At 31.5% G+C, this 17,382-nt stretch overlaps 2 protein-coding genes and 1 long non-coding RNA gene across 5 annotated transcripts; 1 reads left to right on the top strand and 2 right to left on the bottom strand.

Moving 5' to 3' along the window:
- The first annotated feature begins 593 nt into the window (after positions 1-593).
- LOC122279950 lies at positions 594-2,460 on the top strand. The gene is made up of 2 exons (XR_006229695.1): positions 594-733; positions 2,135-2,460. It is a non-coding gene; the product is annotated as an uncharacterized LOC122279950 (long non-coding RNA).
- Positions 662-3,827, bottom strand: LOC122279878 (GDSL esterase/lipase 1-like). Of its 3 annotated transcripts, none has more exons than XM_043090775.1 (6): positions 3,461-3,827; positions 3,239-3,375; positions 2,451-2,678; positions 2,059-2,305; positions 869-1,941; positions 662-752 (listed from the first exon to the last, which is right to left on the bottom strand). In XM_043090775.1, the coding sequence occupies exons 1-5, from the start codon at positions 3,744-3,746 to the stop codon at positions 1,694-1,696; spliced, it is 1,146 nt and encodes a 381-aa protein (XP_042946709.1). In that variant the 5' UTR covers positions 3,747-3,827; the 3' UTR covers positions 662-752; positions 869-1,693. The 3 variants fall into 3 exon arrangements, with proteins under 3 accessions (XP_042946709.1, XP_042946700.1, XP_042946716.1); XM_043090766.1 differs by having other exon boundaries at positions 662-728; XM_043090782.1 differs by having other exon boundaries at positions 662-728; positions 3,239-3,360; positions 3,461-3,821.
- An 8,266-nt stretch (positions 3,828-12,093) lies between these two features.
- LOC122279921 (GDSL esterase/lipase 2-like) lies at positions 12,094-14,092 on the bottom strand. Its single transcript, XM_043090829.1, has 5 exons — positions 13,801-14,092; positions 13,575-13,696; positions 12,993-13,223; positions 12,627-12,873; positions 12,094-12,508 (listed from the first exon to the last, which is right to left on the bottom strand). The coding sequence occupies exons 1-5, from the start codon at positions 14,072-14,074 to the stop codon at positions 12,261-12,263; spliced, it is 1,122 nt and encodes a 373-aa protein (XP_042946763.1). The 5' UTR covers positions 14,075-14,092; the 3' UTR covers positions 12,094-12,260.
- Between the last annotated feature and the right edge of the window lie 3,290 nt (positions 14,093-17,382).

Below are 17,382 nucleotides of genomic sequence, written 5' to 3'. Positions count from 1 at the left end.
TAATGTTATATATAGTTGTAGAGTGTACAAACGTCACATAATTATTTTGAAAAAGATTGAAGTTCACAATTAAAATATTAATTTTTTTTATGTAGATTTTATATTAATTTATTTTTTTTAAAATACTGCACGATGCTTGTATAATTATAATTATAAATATTATTTTTTAAAATAAAATTAATTTTTTAATTAATTCTGCTATGATCAACTGGGGATTTGGGAAAACGTAACGGAAAATACTAGTCTTATAGCTAGTTTCCACGTTAGATTCTACAGCTATGTTTTTTTTGTTTTTTAATTATTATTATTTTTTACTTAATGATTAATGATTAAGTAAGTATTTTTTAATAATATTATGATTTTTTATTTTTTTAAAAATATTTAAATGTATTAAAAAAATACTTGTAAATAAATTAAAAAAAAAATTCTAAACCAGGAGCTCCTGCGGTGAGTGTAGCACCGCCCGAAGCGTAACTGTGGGATAACCCACTGACGTGGCAGTTGCATCATTTGACAGTATTTAAAAAAATAATAATAAAATAAAATATAATAAGAAGAAGAAGAAAGGGCGAAGAAAGTGGAGGAGACGAATTAAACAGAACTCTAGAAAACGCAGAAGAGGAGATCTGAGTGGGAGAAGAGACATATGAGAAGAGACAAACCCATTTCGGCTGGAACTGGAGCATTTCGGCTGGAGCGTTTCCTATGGACCATTTTGAATGGAAAATCTGAGGTAAAACACGAGATACCATCTGTAAACCATCAGAAATATTATAGCTAGTTTCTAGGTTGGTAAAATTTCTGAGATTGAATCCGTAAAGCATTTTCCAAAAAGATACACCGCAACAAAATTTTTGAGCTAATTTACCGTGTATCCAACAACTCTCGTTAGGGAGGCATTTTCATGGATGGTGGTTCCTGATATGATGCTTCTGTAAATCTTTTGATCTTTCTTGGAGCCATTCATTTTCTCAAACTTGCTGTCAACTTAGAATATTGCTGGCTGAGAATTAGGAATTAGAAATGGGTGAAGCAATTTCAAACAAAGGAGGAAAATTTGCAGGGGTGATTCTAATGGCAGAGAATTAGGAATTGATCCAAAAACCCCCTCGTCTGATGATCCTTCCTTATTTGATGTCCTTTCCCTGATCTCTCTATTAAATCCATTCCAAACCCTTGCTGTAACTTTTTCAGGAAGTGAAAACATTTTTTTCAAGAGAAATATAATTTTTTTGACGAAAATTTGTCACTTATGGCGAAGGAAAATCATGTTGAAACATCATACACATTTGACAAGAACAAGGTATTAAGTAAGACTATACAATCTATCTATGGACTATCTACACATAAGGAACCTCTTTTGAGTCGAAGAACTGACAGGTCAAATTTGTCTATTCTCAACATGCCTACCAAAACTCGTGGTAGGTTAGGAAGTGAAAACTTAAATAGAAATCAGTACTGCTTCTTACATCAACAAAACTTGAAGCATTTCCCCATAATGCAGATAATAGTAAGAAAATGAAATAGAGCAAGAACAATTCAACCTTATTACTTCAATTCAACTTCGAGACTTCTGAGCATATGTAGATTATTCCAAACACTAACATCTAGAAAGAAGAAATAGCAAACTCGTTTATTTGGTGAACGATGTGAGCTTGGAAAATTGAACAAATGGTTTGAGAAAATCTTCATTTCAACTCTGTTCAACAAGTGCTTTTATATTGTAAGGCCATGTGACACTTTGGTTTCCATTCCACATTGCCTTGGCATATAGCAAGTTGGTCCTTTCAGTGGGATGGCTAGTGTCAAAGGTCACATATTCATTGGGATTTTCACATAATTCATACCCTTGGACGGATCCATTCACTCCAGTGACTCCACAAGTGCGAAGTCCTCTGTAAGGACCAGATCCACAGCATGCCGCCTTCCCTTCCTTGAAACCTTAACAAAATAAAATCACAATAGGTAAATTGCAATATATGTGGGTTTAGCCTACGATTAGAACAAATATACTTGCTCCCTGCAGTACTACGAAAGTGAATAGCCATCATGACATACCATATTTTAAAGGGTTATTCATTATTTGAGAGCCTATACTGTATATATCTGTAATTGAATATTTGAATCCTTTCAGCTGGCTCTCTAGCTTCTGGAGGACTTGGAAAAGTGCTTTGTTGTGCAGTTTTACCAGTGCTGTAATTTCCTCATCGCATTCACCAGCGTTTATTGCCCTAGCCGCTGGTCTGCAACCCAATGGCCCCAAGTATAAAAATGCAAATTTTCTTCCTCCTTCCTTGTGCATTCCCTGAGACATCATATCATCAAAGTATGTTTGTGGCCGAGTTAAAAATCGAGAAGAGAGAGAGAGAGAGAGAGAGAGAGAGAGAGAGAGAGAATAATATAAAACAATTTTTGTTTCAAATAGTCGGTACGAATGCAAGTGTTGTTACTTTGATCACAGTTGTCAAGTTGCCAATAACCATATCTACATACTCTTCTGGAGAGTAGGATTGAAACAAGCTAGAGTTTGCAGTATAAATGGCGTAATCGTTGCCTCCGATGCTGGTCATATAAACAGCTCTCGACACCAATGTCTTGGCTTCTGCTTCAACTATTTCTTGCTTCAATAGCGTCTTCATTCTCTTGAAATTACTGAGTTGTGTGTGCAGGTCTATCACCTATGAATTAGAAGGGAGAAGAAAAAGAAGAAGAACAACGACAACAAAACGCAAAAAAAAACTCAACCATGTCATCATATAAGGCTCTGTTTATGTCATAGAAACACAATCTATTTAAGAAAAGAGTAATGATACAGTTACGCTCACAATTAATGACTACAAGCATGCGACTTCATCAAAAATAAATTTAATTTAAAAAAAATGCATTTTTTTTTTGGTTACAAAAGAGTCATAAGAGAGTAACACGTTGATAATTTTCCTTCGAAAAATAGGACTGAATGATAAGAAGTGACGGCTTATATTCCGTAAATTACATGTCCAAGAATGAACAAAACAGTGGCGTACAAGGAGTATAACGGTCTTTCTGAGAGAGTTTGTAAATTGTAATGCAACAAAATTGAAAGAGAAGGAAAACATGAAAGGTAATGAGACATAATTTTATAGTGTTTCGGTACGTTCTAGACTACGTGCCGTCTATGCTAGCTATACTTTAGTTGCATTTCAATTGCATGCCGAGAAGCCTAATATGGAAATCCAATGATTTGGAAGAAGCGCCATACCGATCCTTGACGAGTTTCGACAAGAGCACCAGCTCCGGCAGATGCAAAGTTTGCCCCATCTGCATATCGCTTATAACCAGGATGTAGATAGGCCGGAATCAACGGTAATTTTGCAAACTCAGCTGCAACAGTACATGCTTTCAAAACTTAGCCGATAAAAACAGTATTAAGGTTCTAAAGAAAAGAAAACAATGGAATGATGAGTGCGCGTGCATATCTTACCAATGAAATCTGGAATTATACGGCCATCAGAAAATCTCCCAGTTGGGTAGTTAAAGAAGGTTTCCCCATAGGGATAATAATTTGCCCGGAACGTGGTGTTGATGTAGTTATTGTTTCCTGCATCAAAAAAAGAATCTCCGAAGATGAATAGGGCAACATGGTCATCGGACAGGCATATGTGACTGTGACCAAGGCTTGAGGTTGGTATAATAGTAAGGCTCGCATACAAGAAAACGGCCAAGAAACAGATATGAATCCTTGAGCTCATCATCATCATCTTGTTCATTAATATCTTGTTCAGTACCTTCTGTTTGTTAACTTCTTTAAATAGTCGCCAATTTTGATTTATTTATAGGCTGCTTTGCGCTTGAGGTGAGGAATTAAGAAGGAAATATGTTTACTTTTCCTCTGTTCATGAATCTTCAGGACCTTTCAATTTTTAACATCTTTTTCAGATCACGGACCGACAATTATTCCAAGTGTTGGACCAAATTATGGATTTCTATGGCCACATATTCAATCCTTGATCTTCGACTAAAACAATTTGTTCAGTGGTTAGGTAGACAACGTTTCTTTCTTTCTTTATTTTTATCCTTTTAAATTGGATGAATCATAATCTTGAAAAATATAAATCATTGACTCCAAATCAAATGTTTCAAACTAGACATAGCAGCGGTTCTGTTCCACAAATCAGATAACATGAAGAAGACGAAGAATTTATCATCCAAAATTGAAAAACTCGATGAAGCATTTCGACGTACAGATGTAGTACTGCATATTTATTAAGAATATAAAGCAGCGGGGTGGTTCTGAATTAATTCCCATTACTACTTGAATGCTTAATTATTCGAAGATTCTGATCATATTTACTGTTCATTCTGAGTGCAAACACTTGCAAGGCCAGTGTTTTGTTTGCGGAATCTAACATTCCTTTAGACATTTTATATATTTTTAAGAATACTAGTAGTTGGGCAGGTGTATAGAAATATTATTGTTAAGAATTAGTATTGTTTTTATTGAGAAAAAATTTTGATTAATAATGTAATGCTTTTATAAAAAAAAGATAATTTCTAACATCAAATAATAAGATAGACTTAAATCGATTTTAAAGCATTTAGAACTAAAATGTTATTATTTACTACTGCATGTACTACTGGATACGGCTGGAAACAACAAATATGTGAAAAAAAAAAAAACCTTGAACAAAAACTGTATAGCGCATGAGACAAACTGTTAACATTAAAGTAATATGTGGAGCACATTTTCTTAATTTAATAAAACGATTATTTTAAAAAGTCATATAATTTTTATAAAGAAATAAAATATTAAGATTTTTATAAGATATTATTATTTGATTTTAATGTTTCGTAATGAATTTAAATTGATAGATAAATAATATTTTATTGAAATAATTGTATTCGTAAATGTAGTTAGTAAATAGATTTAAATTTAATTATTTTACATTTCTTTTTGTTTATATAAGGAATGAATAGAAATTTTAAATTACATATATAAATATAAATTTATATATAAATTATAATTTATATAAAATATCATATAGATAATAAAATATAGAATATATATCTAATATATCTCTTAAATAAATAATCATCAATATATGAGTTCCAGGATCGATGCATGCTACATGAATTTTGATAACTATGAATTTATTCATAAGTGATTAGGAATAGAGAAATTAAAAAAATAAGAATTTTTAAGAAGAGAGGGGAGTAGGTATGTGATTACCGAAATCATGCAAAAAAGTAATTAATTTTATTATGATTTATGCAACTAATAGCGTTAATTTTAACGATAAAATAATAAAAATTGTTAAACCAATAAAATTTTGTTAAATAATCACTTTATATATATAAAGATATATGTGTGTATGATGACTGGGAACATCATGAATTTCTTTGAATGTGACTAATCTCATGCTTGCAAATGAGTGGGATTATGATGAGATTCCGAATAATATCAGGAGATGCCTGTGTTTGGTTAATTCCCAGAAATCTTGCAGAATTATTTTCTCTTCCCAAAATACCTTTATATTTTTGGTTAATTGCAAACTAGTTCCTGAGTTTTCATGAATTAGGAAAAATTTCATTAGGTTTCTAATTTTATAAATTAACTCATTGACTTTATGATTTTTTACAATTAACTCCTTCCATCCATCTGCTTATTTTCACAGTTTATTTATTTTTATTAAGAATTAAATTATTTATGTAGTATAACAAGAGCTTAAATAAGTTATTTTTGTCTGTTCATATATATATATATATATTTGAAATTTAAATTAAAAAAAAAAAATCATTTCAAAAAAGAAGTAGCCGAGAACATAGATTCCCACCTATTTAGTTAGAAGGGAATCCACGTCACCTTAAAAAATGGGTTAGATGGAAATCCAATATTTTCCGACGTCTGAATTCCCTCGCCTTAATTCTATTCAAATGGAGCAATCAAATATATTCAATACCGTGAGAAGTGACATGAAATGCCATATTTCAAAGGGTCCATTCTTTTCATGACAAAGCTGCAGAAATTGGCATCTTTTTAACATTTGAGTCCTTTAAGCTGGCTCGCAAGCATGTAAAGGACACGAGAAAGTGCTTTAGTACTGTGCAGTTTTACCAGTGCTGTAATTTCCTCCGTGCACGCCCGTGTTCCAGTTCCCCTGGTACAGTGCTTTCATCATCGGTAAATAACACATGAATGGCTCCAAGCTTAGAAACCCAAATTTCCTACCTCCTTTCTTGTGTATTTCCTGACACATTAACGTGTAATTCTAACCAACTCAAAAAATGAAAAACATGAATGTTGTAACTGGAAAGAAAAGTACAACAGCCACGAAAAGAATTCACAAAATAATGTAATTTAATTTTTATATTATATTATATTATAAAAATATTTTTATTATAAAATAGATATAATATATCACATTAAATTATGTTAATTTATAAATTTAATTTTATGAAATCGCGCAAATCATTTTTCATGTTTTAAATACCGGATACAACATCTCTAGACGTGATCATTGCTTTTAACTTGCTTGTAAATGTTCGGCCATCGCGGTCAACCTTGATCACTTTCAGTCAACTTGTCATTATAACCTGCGTTCTTCACTTATAGGGTGCTTTCGTTGGAAGGCTACTGGGTATTCTCGAGATCAATGAATGAGCTTTTTAACTAGGTCAAAGATAAGTGGAGATAAGTTGAAATAAATTAAATTAAATATTATTAAAATATATTATTTTTTATTAAAATTTAAAAAAATTACATTATTTATTTTATTTTTTATAAGAATTTAAAAAAATTATAATAATTAAGATGAAATGAGATGAAAGTTTTGTGAAAGTGAATAAGATTAAAATTGAAAATTTCATCTCATTTCATCTTAACTCATTATTATAATTTTTTTAAATTTTTATATAAAATATAATAAATAATTTAATTTTTTAAAATTATAATATAAAATTAATATTAAAAAATTATATTATAATAATATTTTATTTATTATTATTCAAAATACCTCATCTCATCTCATTTTATATGTATAACTAAACAGAAGTGGCCTTTTAATTTCTGACTGTTGCATTTTTTGTTTCTCATCCCTGTGTCTTTTTATTTTCTAAGTAAAGCTTTAATTAAAAGACTTTATATTCATCAAGTGCTTTAAAAGAGAGTCTGTACGTTACATCTTATATAGCTACCAAGTCATTTTAATGCTAACGTGCTTTACATGTATCTGAAAGGGATGAATGGAGATCAGCTCTGATCGGCAGATGATTGAGATAATTGAATTATATATACTTGTTGCTGTTGTATTAAATTTTGAGATATTATTAGTTTAACTTAAAAGTTAAAACCTTTATGTTAAAATTACTTCTTATTGAATATCAAATATTACAAATTCATTTTCTTTCTATTATATATCCCATATCATGAACTCTCGAGTTTTACTACATACAAGTACAGTTACGTATTAATTTGTGTACTAATACTGATTTATTCATACTTAAAATTTAAATTAACACTGTTTTCAATAAAATCTACTTTTTAACCAATCACATCATATTGGTGCACAGATTAGTGCACAATTGTGCTTGCAACTATATTTTTCCTGAACTCTCTAACGGCGGGCCTAACTTATGTGGCCCCGTCACCGTCAAAGTTTTAAAAAAATTTAAAATATATTTTATTTTTTATTTTTAATTTTATAAATGAGTTCTGCTATATACAAACACAATCGCGTACTAATCTGTGTACCAATACTGATTCATTCATACTTAAAATTTAAATTAACACTGTTTTCAATAAAATTTACTTTTTAACCAATCACATCACATTAGTGAATAATTGTACTTGTAACTATACTTTTCCTTTATAAATAGAGCAAATGACCCTCTCAAAAATATTTACACTCCCCGGCCATATGTTTTTTAAAATGTCAATATATTTAAAAATGTCTTTCACAAATTTTTTTTCTATAGTTTTAAAATTTTGTATAATTTCTATATATTATTTATCTTTAAGGATGTGACCTCACCAAAATTAAATTTAAAAAAAAAATAATAAACTTATTAGTTTAGATCTCTAAGTTTTTTTTTTTGTTATACAATGTTAGACTTCTTAATATGAAATCTAAAGTGAAAATAGAAGAAAAATCATTAAAGATCAATAATTTAAATGAAAAATAGTTAAGGGATTTTATCATCTAGATTTCATTAAGTAAACGAAATTATTTAAAGTCTCAATTATAACATTATATGCTTAATGTGACACGAAAGTATCTAAATTTTGCATGAAACTTGATAAACTAACTTACAAACTAGAATTAAAGATGACATATTAAAATATTATTTGATAGTTTCTATGAAGAGAATAAATTTTAAATATTTCATTATAAAAATATAATGCATAAATATTATTATATGAAACATTATCGGAAATTTGAAACATATATTCAGTTATGTTTTTTAGAATTTTATTTTTATATATATAGCAAATTATTAAGATCTAATTTTATATATAGTTATATTTTATGATTTTTTTAATTTCTTTTTATTTTATATAAACGGATGATATAAGAGAAAAATTGGCTCGCCTCGTAAAACTTCCTGGCTCACCACTGCGCATATGCACACTTGATGTCCCAACAATATTTAACCACGTATGAATCATTACAATCAATCATCTTCGGAAAATGTTGGGAAAGTATGTTCCTAATTTCTTTCCAAAAGCATCAACCTTTTGAGTATCTCATGTTTTCTCCCACGCCTAATCCATTTCCTCCTCAAAGGTTAGCTCATAGCTCTGATATCCCAAGCTCCCAACAATATTTCTATGTTTTTTTGAAGTATTTTTGGTGCAAATCTCTGACAGGGGACTTGTTAAAAGAGATTAAATCGAATTACCTCAAAGAGCGAAATTTTTGCAAGGTCGGATCTTTGCTCGTCTTACGGCCCACGTCATTATGTCGTTTGCACTTCTACGTCACTTAGGAGGCTACTAGAGTCTCCTAAATAATTCCACGCTTCAAGATCAAGAGATCTAGATGGTTTCGATCAAGAGATTTATATGGTTTATCTAGGAAAATGTAGAGATAGAGGACAATTTTTCTTAGACTTTTTTCACACACTATAAAATGTCCATACACTCTCTTTTTAAAAGAGTTTTCACATTTAAAAGTTAATTAACTTTCCTGCAAATGAGAAAGTTAAATAACTTCCCTTAAAGTTATGATAGTGGTAAGGAGTTAACAAATAACTTTCCATCTATGTGAGTAGTGGACACAACTTGATAATGAGTTTTTATTACCAACAGGACTAATTTGATCGTGTTATTAAAACCATAGAGAGTAAAAAGTTCAATTAAAAAAGACAGAATTAAAAGGTGACCCAGATTCGTCACGAGCCAATATTTCTTAAGCTTTCACCTCTTCTCTTCTTGCACCGGCGCCCTGCCTGGATTCCACTTCACGGGAGATTCGTTTTCTGCAGTAGTCCCAATGCAACAGGGGTGGGAATCCTCCATTGTGAAACTGAAAAGCATTTGTATGAACATGATTTTAACGGTCAACACGGTCTAACCATTAACGTGGTCGGCGTTGGAGAATGGAGATTCAAGCACATGGAGTACGGTGTGGGCTGCGGAGTTGCTTAGTGCTTCCTGCTACCAGACGCATCAGGCTAGAAGGGCAGATAATGTTGACTTTTTAGAGTATCAATGGTTTATGTATATCACATGTAAAATCATATTTTTTAGAGATTCAATTTGCCATACAAGTAAAATTTTCTTATTGACTTATATAAATTTGAGACAAAATAATAATAAAATATTATCATTTTATTATTTTTTTATTTTTTTAATAGGATTTAATCTTCAAATATGTAAAATATTTGAGTAAAATATTTTTTAGAGAATGAATAAGCAAAATATATAGTAAAATATATAAAGGTAAAATATGTAGAAAGAGAGTGGAATGAGAGAAAAAGAATGAATAAAATATATTTTGGAGAGTAAATAGTAGATCTTCAAACATGTCAAGGTACTGTTCATAGCTATGCAAATATTTGAAGATGCATAATTCAATATAGATAAATTTAAACTCATATTATGCAAATATGACTTTGCATATGCATATGCATAGACCAATATGAATACTCTGAGTAGCATTTTAACCGTTTAACCATACAAAGAAGTCAACATTTTTCTCTACTGTTTCAAGAGGGCCTGGGCTGTGGGCCGTTGTGCAGGCCCAAAAAAATAATTTACCTATCGTCTTTTTTAGCTATGATATTTTTAAGGAATGATATTTCTAAAGAAAAATGCTACTTTGATATCTCATTTTGATACCTATTGTATTTTTTTATTTTATTTTTTACTTAATAGTTAATGAAGTGATTGTTAGTGTATTTATATATTTTTATATTTTTTAAAATGATAAAAAAATATAAATAAAAAAAGTTTAAAAATATGAGAGAATGATTTTGGCCCAACAATAAGAGTAATCGGTTGATGGGAGGCGGCAAAGTAGCTTGGATCATTTCTAAAAACTAATGATTTTCTTTGAAAAATTAAAATCGTAAATGGGGTTTTAGACAATATGCTGGCATCTTTACGTCTCTACAAATGGTTTGGAGACGGAGCAAGGACTCCCTACTCGTTCTTTTTAACGAGCATGTGGAACACTTTTTATTTTATTTTATGATATGTGATATGACTCTTAAACCGAACATAAAATTAGTAGATTTGAATTTGATATAAATAGATTTAAGTTAAAATAGATTGACTTGTTAAAACATGATTAATAAATAGATCAATAACTGGTTAACTCACTTAATCCAAAATCAACCAATAATAACCCGTTTAGATTTTATTTTAAAATTACGATTTTATTATTATTGGGTTGTAATATTAATATTTATTAATATGCTGATGTTTTTATTGTTGAGATTATAATTCTGAATTGATGCTCATTTTATTATTGTCGAGTTTGTAATTTTAGTTTTATTATAGATTAAAATAAAAAAATATTAATATCTTTTGTTAGTAGGTAATCTTAATTTTTTTTAAGATTACTGTGGCTACTAATGAATTTATATTTTAAATTTTATGTGAAATTATATTAATCAAGTTAAATGTGTTATAGGATTAGTTCAACCCGTTTACATAAAACAGATTAAAATGACTCATGTTATGTCAATTCATTTCTAATTAATTACTGAACGAGTGATACATGTCCGTTATTTAAATTGATCATGCTGAGGTTGAAATGTTTGACCTATTTATTTTAACGGATCGGATTCGATATATCATATAATCTATATAGTCACGTACATGATTTGACACAACCAGCAAATACTAATTGTTACCCCTAATTGTTTTGAATAAAAATATGTCTGATTTGACTATTTCACAGGTTGTCTAGCAGTTTCTTTCTTTTGACAGAAAAGTTCAATTGAATTATATTATTTACGAGTTTAATGTATAATACGACTCACTATATTTATAAAATAAAAATTTTATGTGTAGTTATTTTTGTGTATTTTTTTGTGCACTCCAATGATATAATTGGTTGGATATTAAAAAAAAATTAATCCAGCCAATCATATCAATAGAGTGTACAGAAAATACGCAAAAGTGACTATATGTAACATTGCTCTTTATAAAAAAAATTTAAAGTACTAATTATTCGTATGTAAGCTGATGTTTAAGTTTGCTGCATGGGCTATGTATTTAGTGTGTTGATAAAGATACTTAAAAAATAGATTTATTCATTTCAACTAACCATATCCCATAAGTAGTCACTCAAAACTGCTGTATTCCATAGACTAATGTTTAGGTGGTGCTTGCAAAATAATGATACCAAAAATTGCGTATTTTCTCAAACTTGCTCTGTCAACTTTGAATGACGCTGGCAGAGAATTAGGAATTGATCCAAAAACCCCTTGGTCTGATAGTCCTTCTCTATTTGATATGCCTTCACTAATCTCTCTATCAAATCCATTAGAAACCCTTGCTTTAAATTTTTTCAGAAAGTGAAAACGTAAATAGATATCAGTACTGCTTCTTGCATCGACAAAACTTGAAGCATTTCCCCATAATGCAGATAATAGTAAGAAAATGAAACAGAGCAAGAACGATTCAACCTTATTACTTCAATTCAACTTCGAAACTTCAAAGCATATGTAGACTATTCCAAACACTAACATCTAGAAAGAAGAAATAGCAAACTCGTTTATTTGGTGAACGATGTGAGTTTGGCAAATTGAAAAAATGGCTAGAGAAAATCTTCATTTCACTTCTGCTCAACAAGTGCTTTTACATTGTAAGGCCGTGTGACACTTTGGTTTCCATTCCACATGGCCTTGGCGTATAGCAAATTGGCCCTTTCAGTAGGATGGCTTGAGTCAAAGGTCACATAGTCATTGGGATTTTCACATAATTCATACCCTTGGACGGATCCATTCACTCCAGTGACTCCACAAGTGCTATTTCCTCTGTAAGGACCGGATCCACAGCATGCCGTCGCGCCTTCCTTGAAACCTTCACGAAATAAAATCGGAATGGGTAAAAATGCAATATATGTGAGTTTGGCCTACGATTAGAACAAATATAATTGCAACCTGCAGTACTATGAATTTGAATAGCCATCATGACATACCATATTTTAAAGGATTATTTACTGCTTCATTGACTAAACTGTATAGATCTGTAATTGAATGTTTGAATCCTTTCAGCTGGCTCTCTAGCTCCTGGAGGACATGTGAAAGTGCTTTGTTGTGCAGTTTTACCAATGTTGTAATTTCCTCCTCGCATTCACCTGCGTTTATTGCCTTAAACAATGGTATGCAACCCAATGGTGCCAAGTTTAGGAATGCAAATTTTCTTCCTCCTTCCTTGTGTATTCCCTATATAAGAAAGACTTCATCAAAGTATGTTTGTGGCCAAGTTAAAATCCGAAAAAAAGAGAGAATAATATAAAACAATTTTTGTTTCAAATATTGGGTACGAATGTAAGTGTTGTTACTTTGATCACAGTTGTCAAGTTGCCAATAACCATATCCACATACTCTTCTGGAGAGTAGGATTGAAACACGCTAGAGTTTGCAAAATAAGCGGATACGTAATCGTTGCTTCCAATGGCGGTTATGTAAACAGCTCTCGACACCAATGTCTTGGCTTCTGCTTCCCCTATTTCTTTCTTCAATAGCGTCTTCATTCTCTTGAAATTACTGAGTTGTGTGTGCAGGTCTATCACCTATTGATTAGAAGGGAGGGGGAAAAGAAAGAACAAAACACAAAATCTTAACCATGTCAGCATATATGACTGTTTGTAAAAGAGTAATGATACATTTACGATTCTTTTACAATCTGTTTCACGATTAATGACGGTAAGCATGCTACTTTATCAAAGATAAATTTCAATTTTACAAAACTATTAATTATTTAGTTGTAAAAGAGTTGTAATAGAGTAATAAATTGTAATGCAACAATTCGATTGTAATGCAACAAAATTGAAAGATAACGAAACAGTTATAGTTAGTTGCATTTCAATTGCATGCCCAGAAGCCTAATATTGAATTAATCCAATGATCAGGTAGAAGCTTACGTATCCTGGATAAGTTCCGACAAGAGCACCAGCTCCGGCAGATGCAAAGTTTGCCCCATCTGCATATCGCTTATAACCAGGATGTAGATAGGCCGGAATCAATGGCAACTTTGCAAACTCAGCTGCAACGTCAGTACATGCTTTCAAAACTTTTGTAAACAGAAACAGTATTCAGGCTCCAAAGAAAAGAAAACAATGACATAATGAGTGTGCGTGCATATCTTACCTATGAAATCTGGAATTATACGGCCATCGGAATATCTCCCAGTTGGGTAGTTAAAGAAGGTTTCCCCATAGGGATAAAAATTTGCCGGGATCGTAGTGTTGAAGTACTTATTGTTTCCTGCATCAAAAAGAGAATCTCCGAAGATGAATAGGGCAACATGGTCACCCGGCAGGCATATGTGACTGTGACCAAGGCTCGGGGTCGGAATAATACTAAGGCTCGCACACAAAACCAAGAAACAGATATGAATGCTTGAACTCATGATCATGTTCATTAATATATTGTTTACTTTCTGTCTGTTAACTTCCTTAATTAATCGCAGTTTTGATTTATTTATAGGCCGCTTCGTGCTTTGGGTGACGGAAATGCATTTCTTCTAGACGTAGGCCGTGTCGGTTTTTACATAATTTTTCAGATCACGGACCGACGATTATTCAAACTATTTGACCAAATTAAGGATTTTTACTGCCACGTATTCAATCATTCTTCGCGTAAAACAATTTGGTCAGAGGTTAAGGCCGTAAGCAACGTTGCTTTCTTTCTTGCTTCCTTTCTTTTTTAACTTATCAATTACTAATTGGGCTGAATCCTGACCCTTGGGCAGCAAGATGTTATTTCGACCTTTAATATTTGATAAATGATAAACTTGAAAAATAGGAGGTCATATATATCTTATTTTGAATATTCCTGGGTGCTGAGAATTAGATTCTTCTAATTATTTTTTCGAGGTCACCATGTACTAATGTTCATCTATATATCAATTACTCAGCAAGTGCTCTCCGATCCATGCTAGAGGCTCACCAACCAAGCTTGACTTTTCAAGTATCTTATCCCCATTCGATGTAGACTTCTTGCATAACGTTAATTAAATACAGTGATGTGTTATGAAACTATCATACTTATATTTATTTTAAAAATGAATAAGATTTATTATTAAAAATTAATTTTTTTTAATGTAAATGTCATATTTACTTGCTTGTTTAAAAAAAAAAATACTTGAATTGAAAACTCTATAATTATAAATACCATTTCTCTTCTCCAACACTATCCCCCAGGCCCCATGCCCACGTGACTTTGGACTTACGAATAAGTCCATGCTTATCCCCCCAAAGGTCTTTGTTGTAACAAAACATATCATGAATTCACACTTCACTCCTTTTCCTGTGGGACTTAATTTCACCATGCGTCATCCATGGGATCCATATGCCCATCCATGCAATCAGGGACTCCAAATCAAATTGAAAAACGTGATGAATTTATCATTACAGCTTGTATCAACCAAAATTGAAAAACTTTAAGCATTTCCACAGATGTAGTGCAGATCGATGTACTAAGAATATAAACCAGGCTTCTCAATTAATCCGTATTACTACTTGAATGCTTATTCGAAGATTCTAAACATTTTTAGTCGAGTGCAAACACTTAAAAGGTGTTCCCCTGGTATTAGTGCTTTCATCATTGATAAACAACCTAATGGCCCCAAGCTTATAGCATTTCCATCCCAATCTCCATAAAATTTCATATAATTTAACTAAAAACTACATTTCCTAAAAATTTTTCTTAAAATTTATTCATCTTTCAAAAACCTTCTGTATATCATTCCCTATCATTTCTCTATTCTATTAAAATGATATTTTTCTATTATTTCTTTATTACTTTTTTTTTTCTCACTTCCATTTACAAACTTAACTACTTACTCTTTTATCCTATGCTCTTCTTTTTAAATATCACATTCTATTCTATTAATGTTATAAATACTTATACGATTTTCGGCCATAAAAATCTTCTAAAATCTGCTACTCAAAATCCTTATGCCCTTATCCTCTGCTCACATCGCCTGCCATGTAGTGCCCAAACAATGCACCAACAAACTATCAATTTCCTCTTAACCACCTCCAATTCCCCCTCTACTTCCTCTTCTTGCCATCCAAAATCCAGTTTCCATTCTCCCCATTATGACTTTGCCTCACTTCCTCGACCAAGAAACCACTTCCCAATTTTTTGTTTCAATGCAGCTCTCTCTCTTCCTCTTAAACTCTCTCATATCGCCTCCCATTTGACCAGTTCCCCATCAACCCAACTTTTTCCGTTCATAATTTAGAGAGAAAATGCTCTACCTCGAGTCCATTGGCCTCGATTTTCTCTCCCTTATCAACCATCCATTACCCACTGAAAACTAAAGCTGCTAATGGTAGAACTAGGTTGACATGAGACTGGCGATGACAGATTTGAGTTGACTCAGCTTCAATTCTTGGTGGATCTGGCGATTTACTGAGTTTCATACGATGGCATGCTTTGTTTTCGAACGGTTGGAATAGAGGAGAATTGTTGGGCACCCAACCATCGAGAGAAAAGAAATGCGGGACGAGAATAAAAAATAAGATTTTTGGATGTACAGTAAATCCTTAAATATGGAAAATCCATAACTTTCATCTCCATTTTAGGAATTGGGATGGAGGAAAGTTTTTGTTCAAAATCCTAAAATTTTCTATAAATTATATGAAACAAAGAATATATACGGTACCCAATTTGAATGCTCTTAACCATACAAAGAAGTCAACATTTTTCTCGACTTATTTAAGAGGGCCTAGGCCATGGAGGCCCAAAACAATAATTTACCTATCGTCATTTTTAGCTATGATATTTCTTAAGGGATGATATTTCTCAATAACCAACAATTTTCTTTGGAAAAATAAAATCGTAAGTGTTATAAACTATCTTGAATTGTATGACCATATTTATCTAGTCGTCAAATGCATAGTGCATAGTGCTAGCATAGTGAGCTAGCATAGTCCCCTTTGTACGCCTATATATATCGTTGAATTCTTTAAGAAATTCATAAGTTTCATAACTTCTCTGAGTTCTATCTCTCTCTCTCTCCTTTTAGAAAGTTTTATAATAAATCTATCTCTCTCTTTCCTTTTCGATAGTTCTATAACACGTTATCAGCACGAGAGTTCTGACGATCTTGAAGCTAATAGTCCTCTACTTCAAGTTATGATTATTGAGGCGCTGGATAAGTTAGACTTTTCTTGAAAGTTTTTGAGTAAAATGTGGAGTTGATGACACACGCAGTTTTCACATGATAAAGTCTAGAGACAGCTGCACGAGATTATGTTGGAAACAAATTATGAACTTCAAGTAAGTTTTTAATATATTATTTATAATTACTGAGGTGAATATTTATGATTATATTCATTATTATTATTTGATAAATTCTATGTTTATTTACATAGTTTAGATACAAGTTTTATTTATTGATGATATGATTTATCTGAGAATAGAAATAGAGCATCCCTGAAGGATCGCCCTAAATAAATAACAGCTTTTGAGTATCTCATAATTTAAATGATTGATACTTGTACTAAAAGCTCATTATGATTTATGCACTTGAAGTTGCATAATTGAAATGGTGGAAAGAATATATATTTGAATGAACATTTCGAATGTGCTCCTGAAGTAGTAATATCGAGTATGCTCCTGAAGTAGTAATATAAAATGCAAACGTTCACAATATATTTATATCTAGTCTTTCAGTGACTGAGTAAAATAATGAGCTTTTGATAAGAATCATTAGTCACG

The sequence above is a fragment of the Carya illinoinensis genome, chromosome 1 (genome assembly GCF_018687715.1).
Source record: "Carya illinoinensis cultivar Pawnee chromosome 1, C.illinoinensisPawnee_v1, whole genome shotgun sequence".
NCBI classification, from domain to species: domain Eukaryota; kingdom Viridiplantae; phylum Streptophyta; class Magnoliopsida; order Fagales; family Juglandaceae; genus Carya; species Carya illinoinensis.
This window is presented reverse-complemented; position numbering and strand designations above follow the sequence as displayed.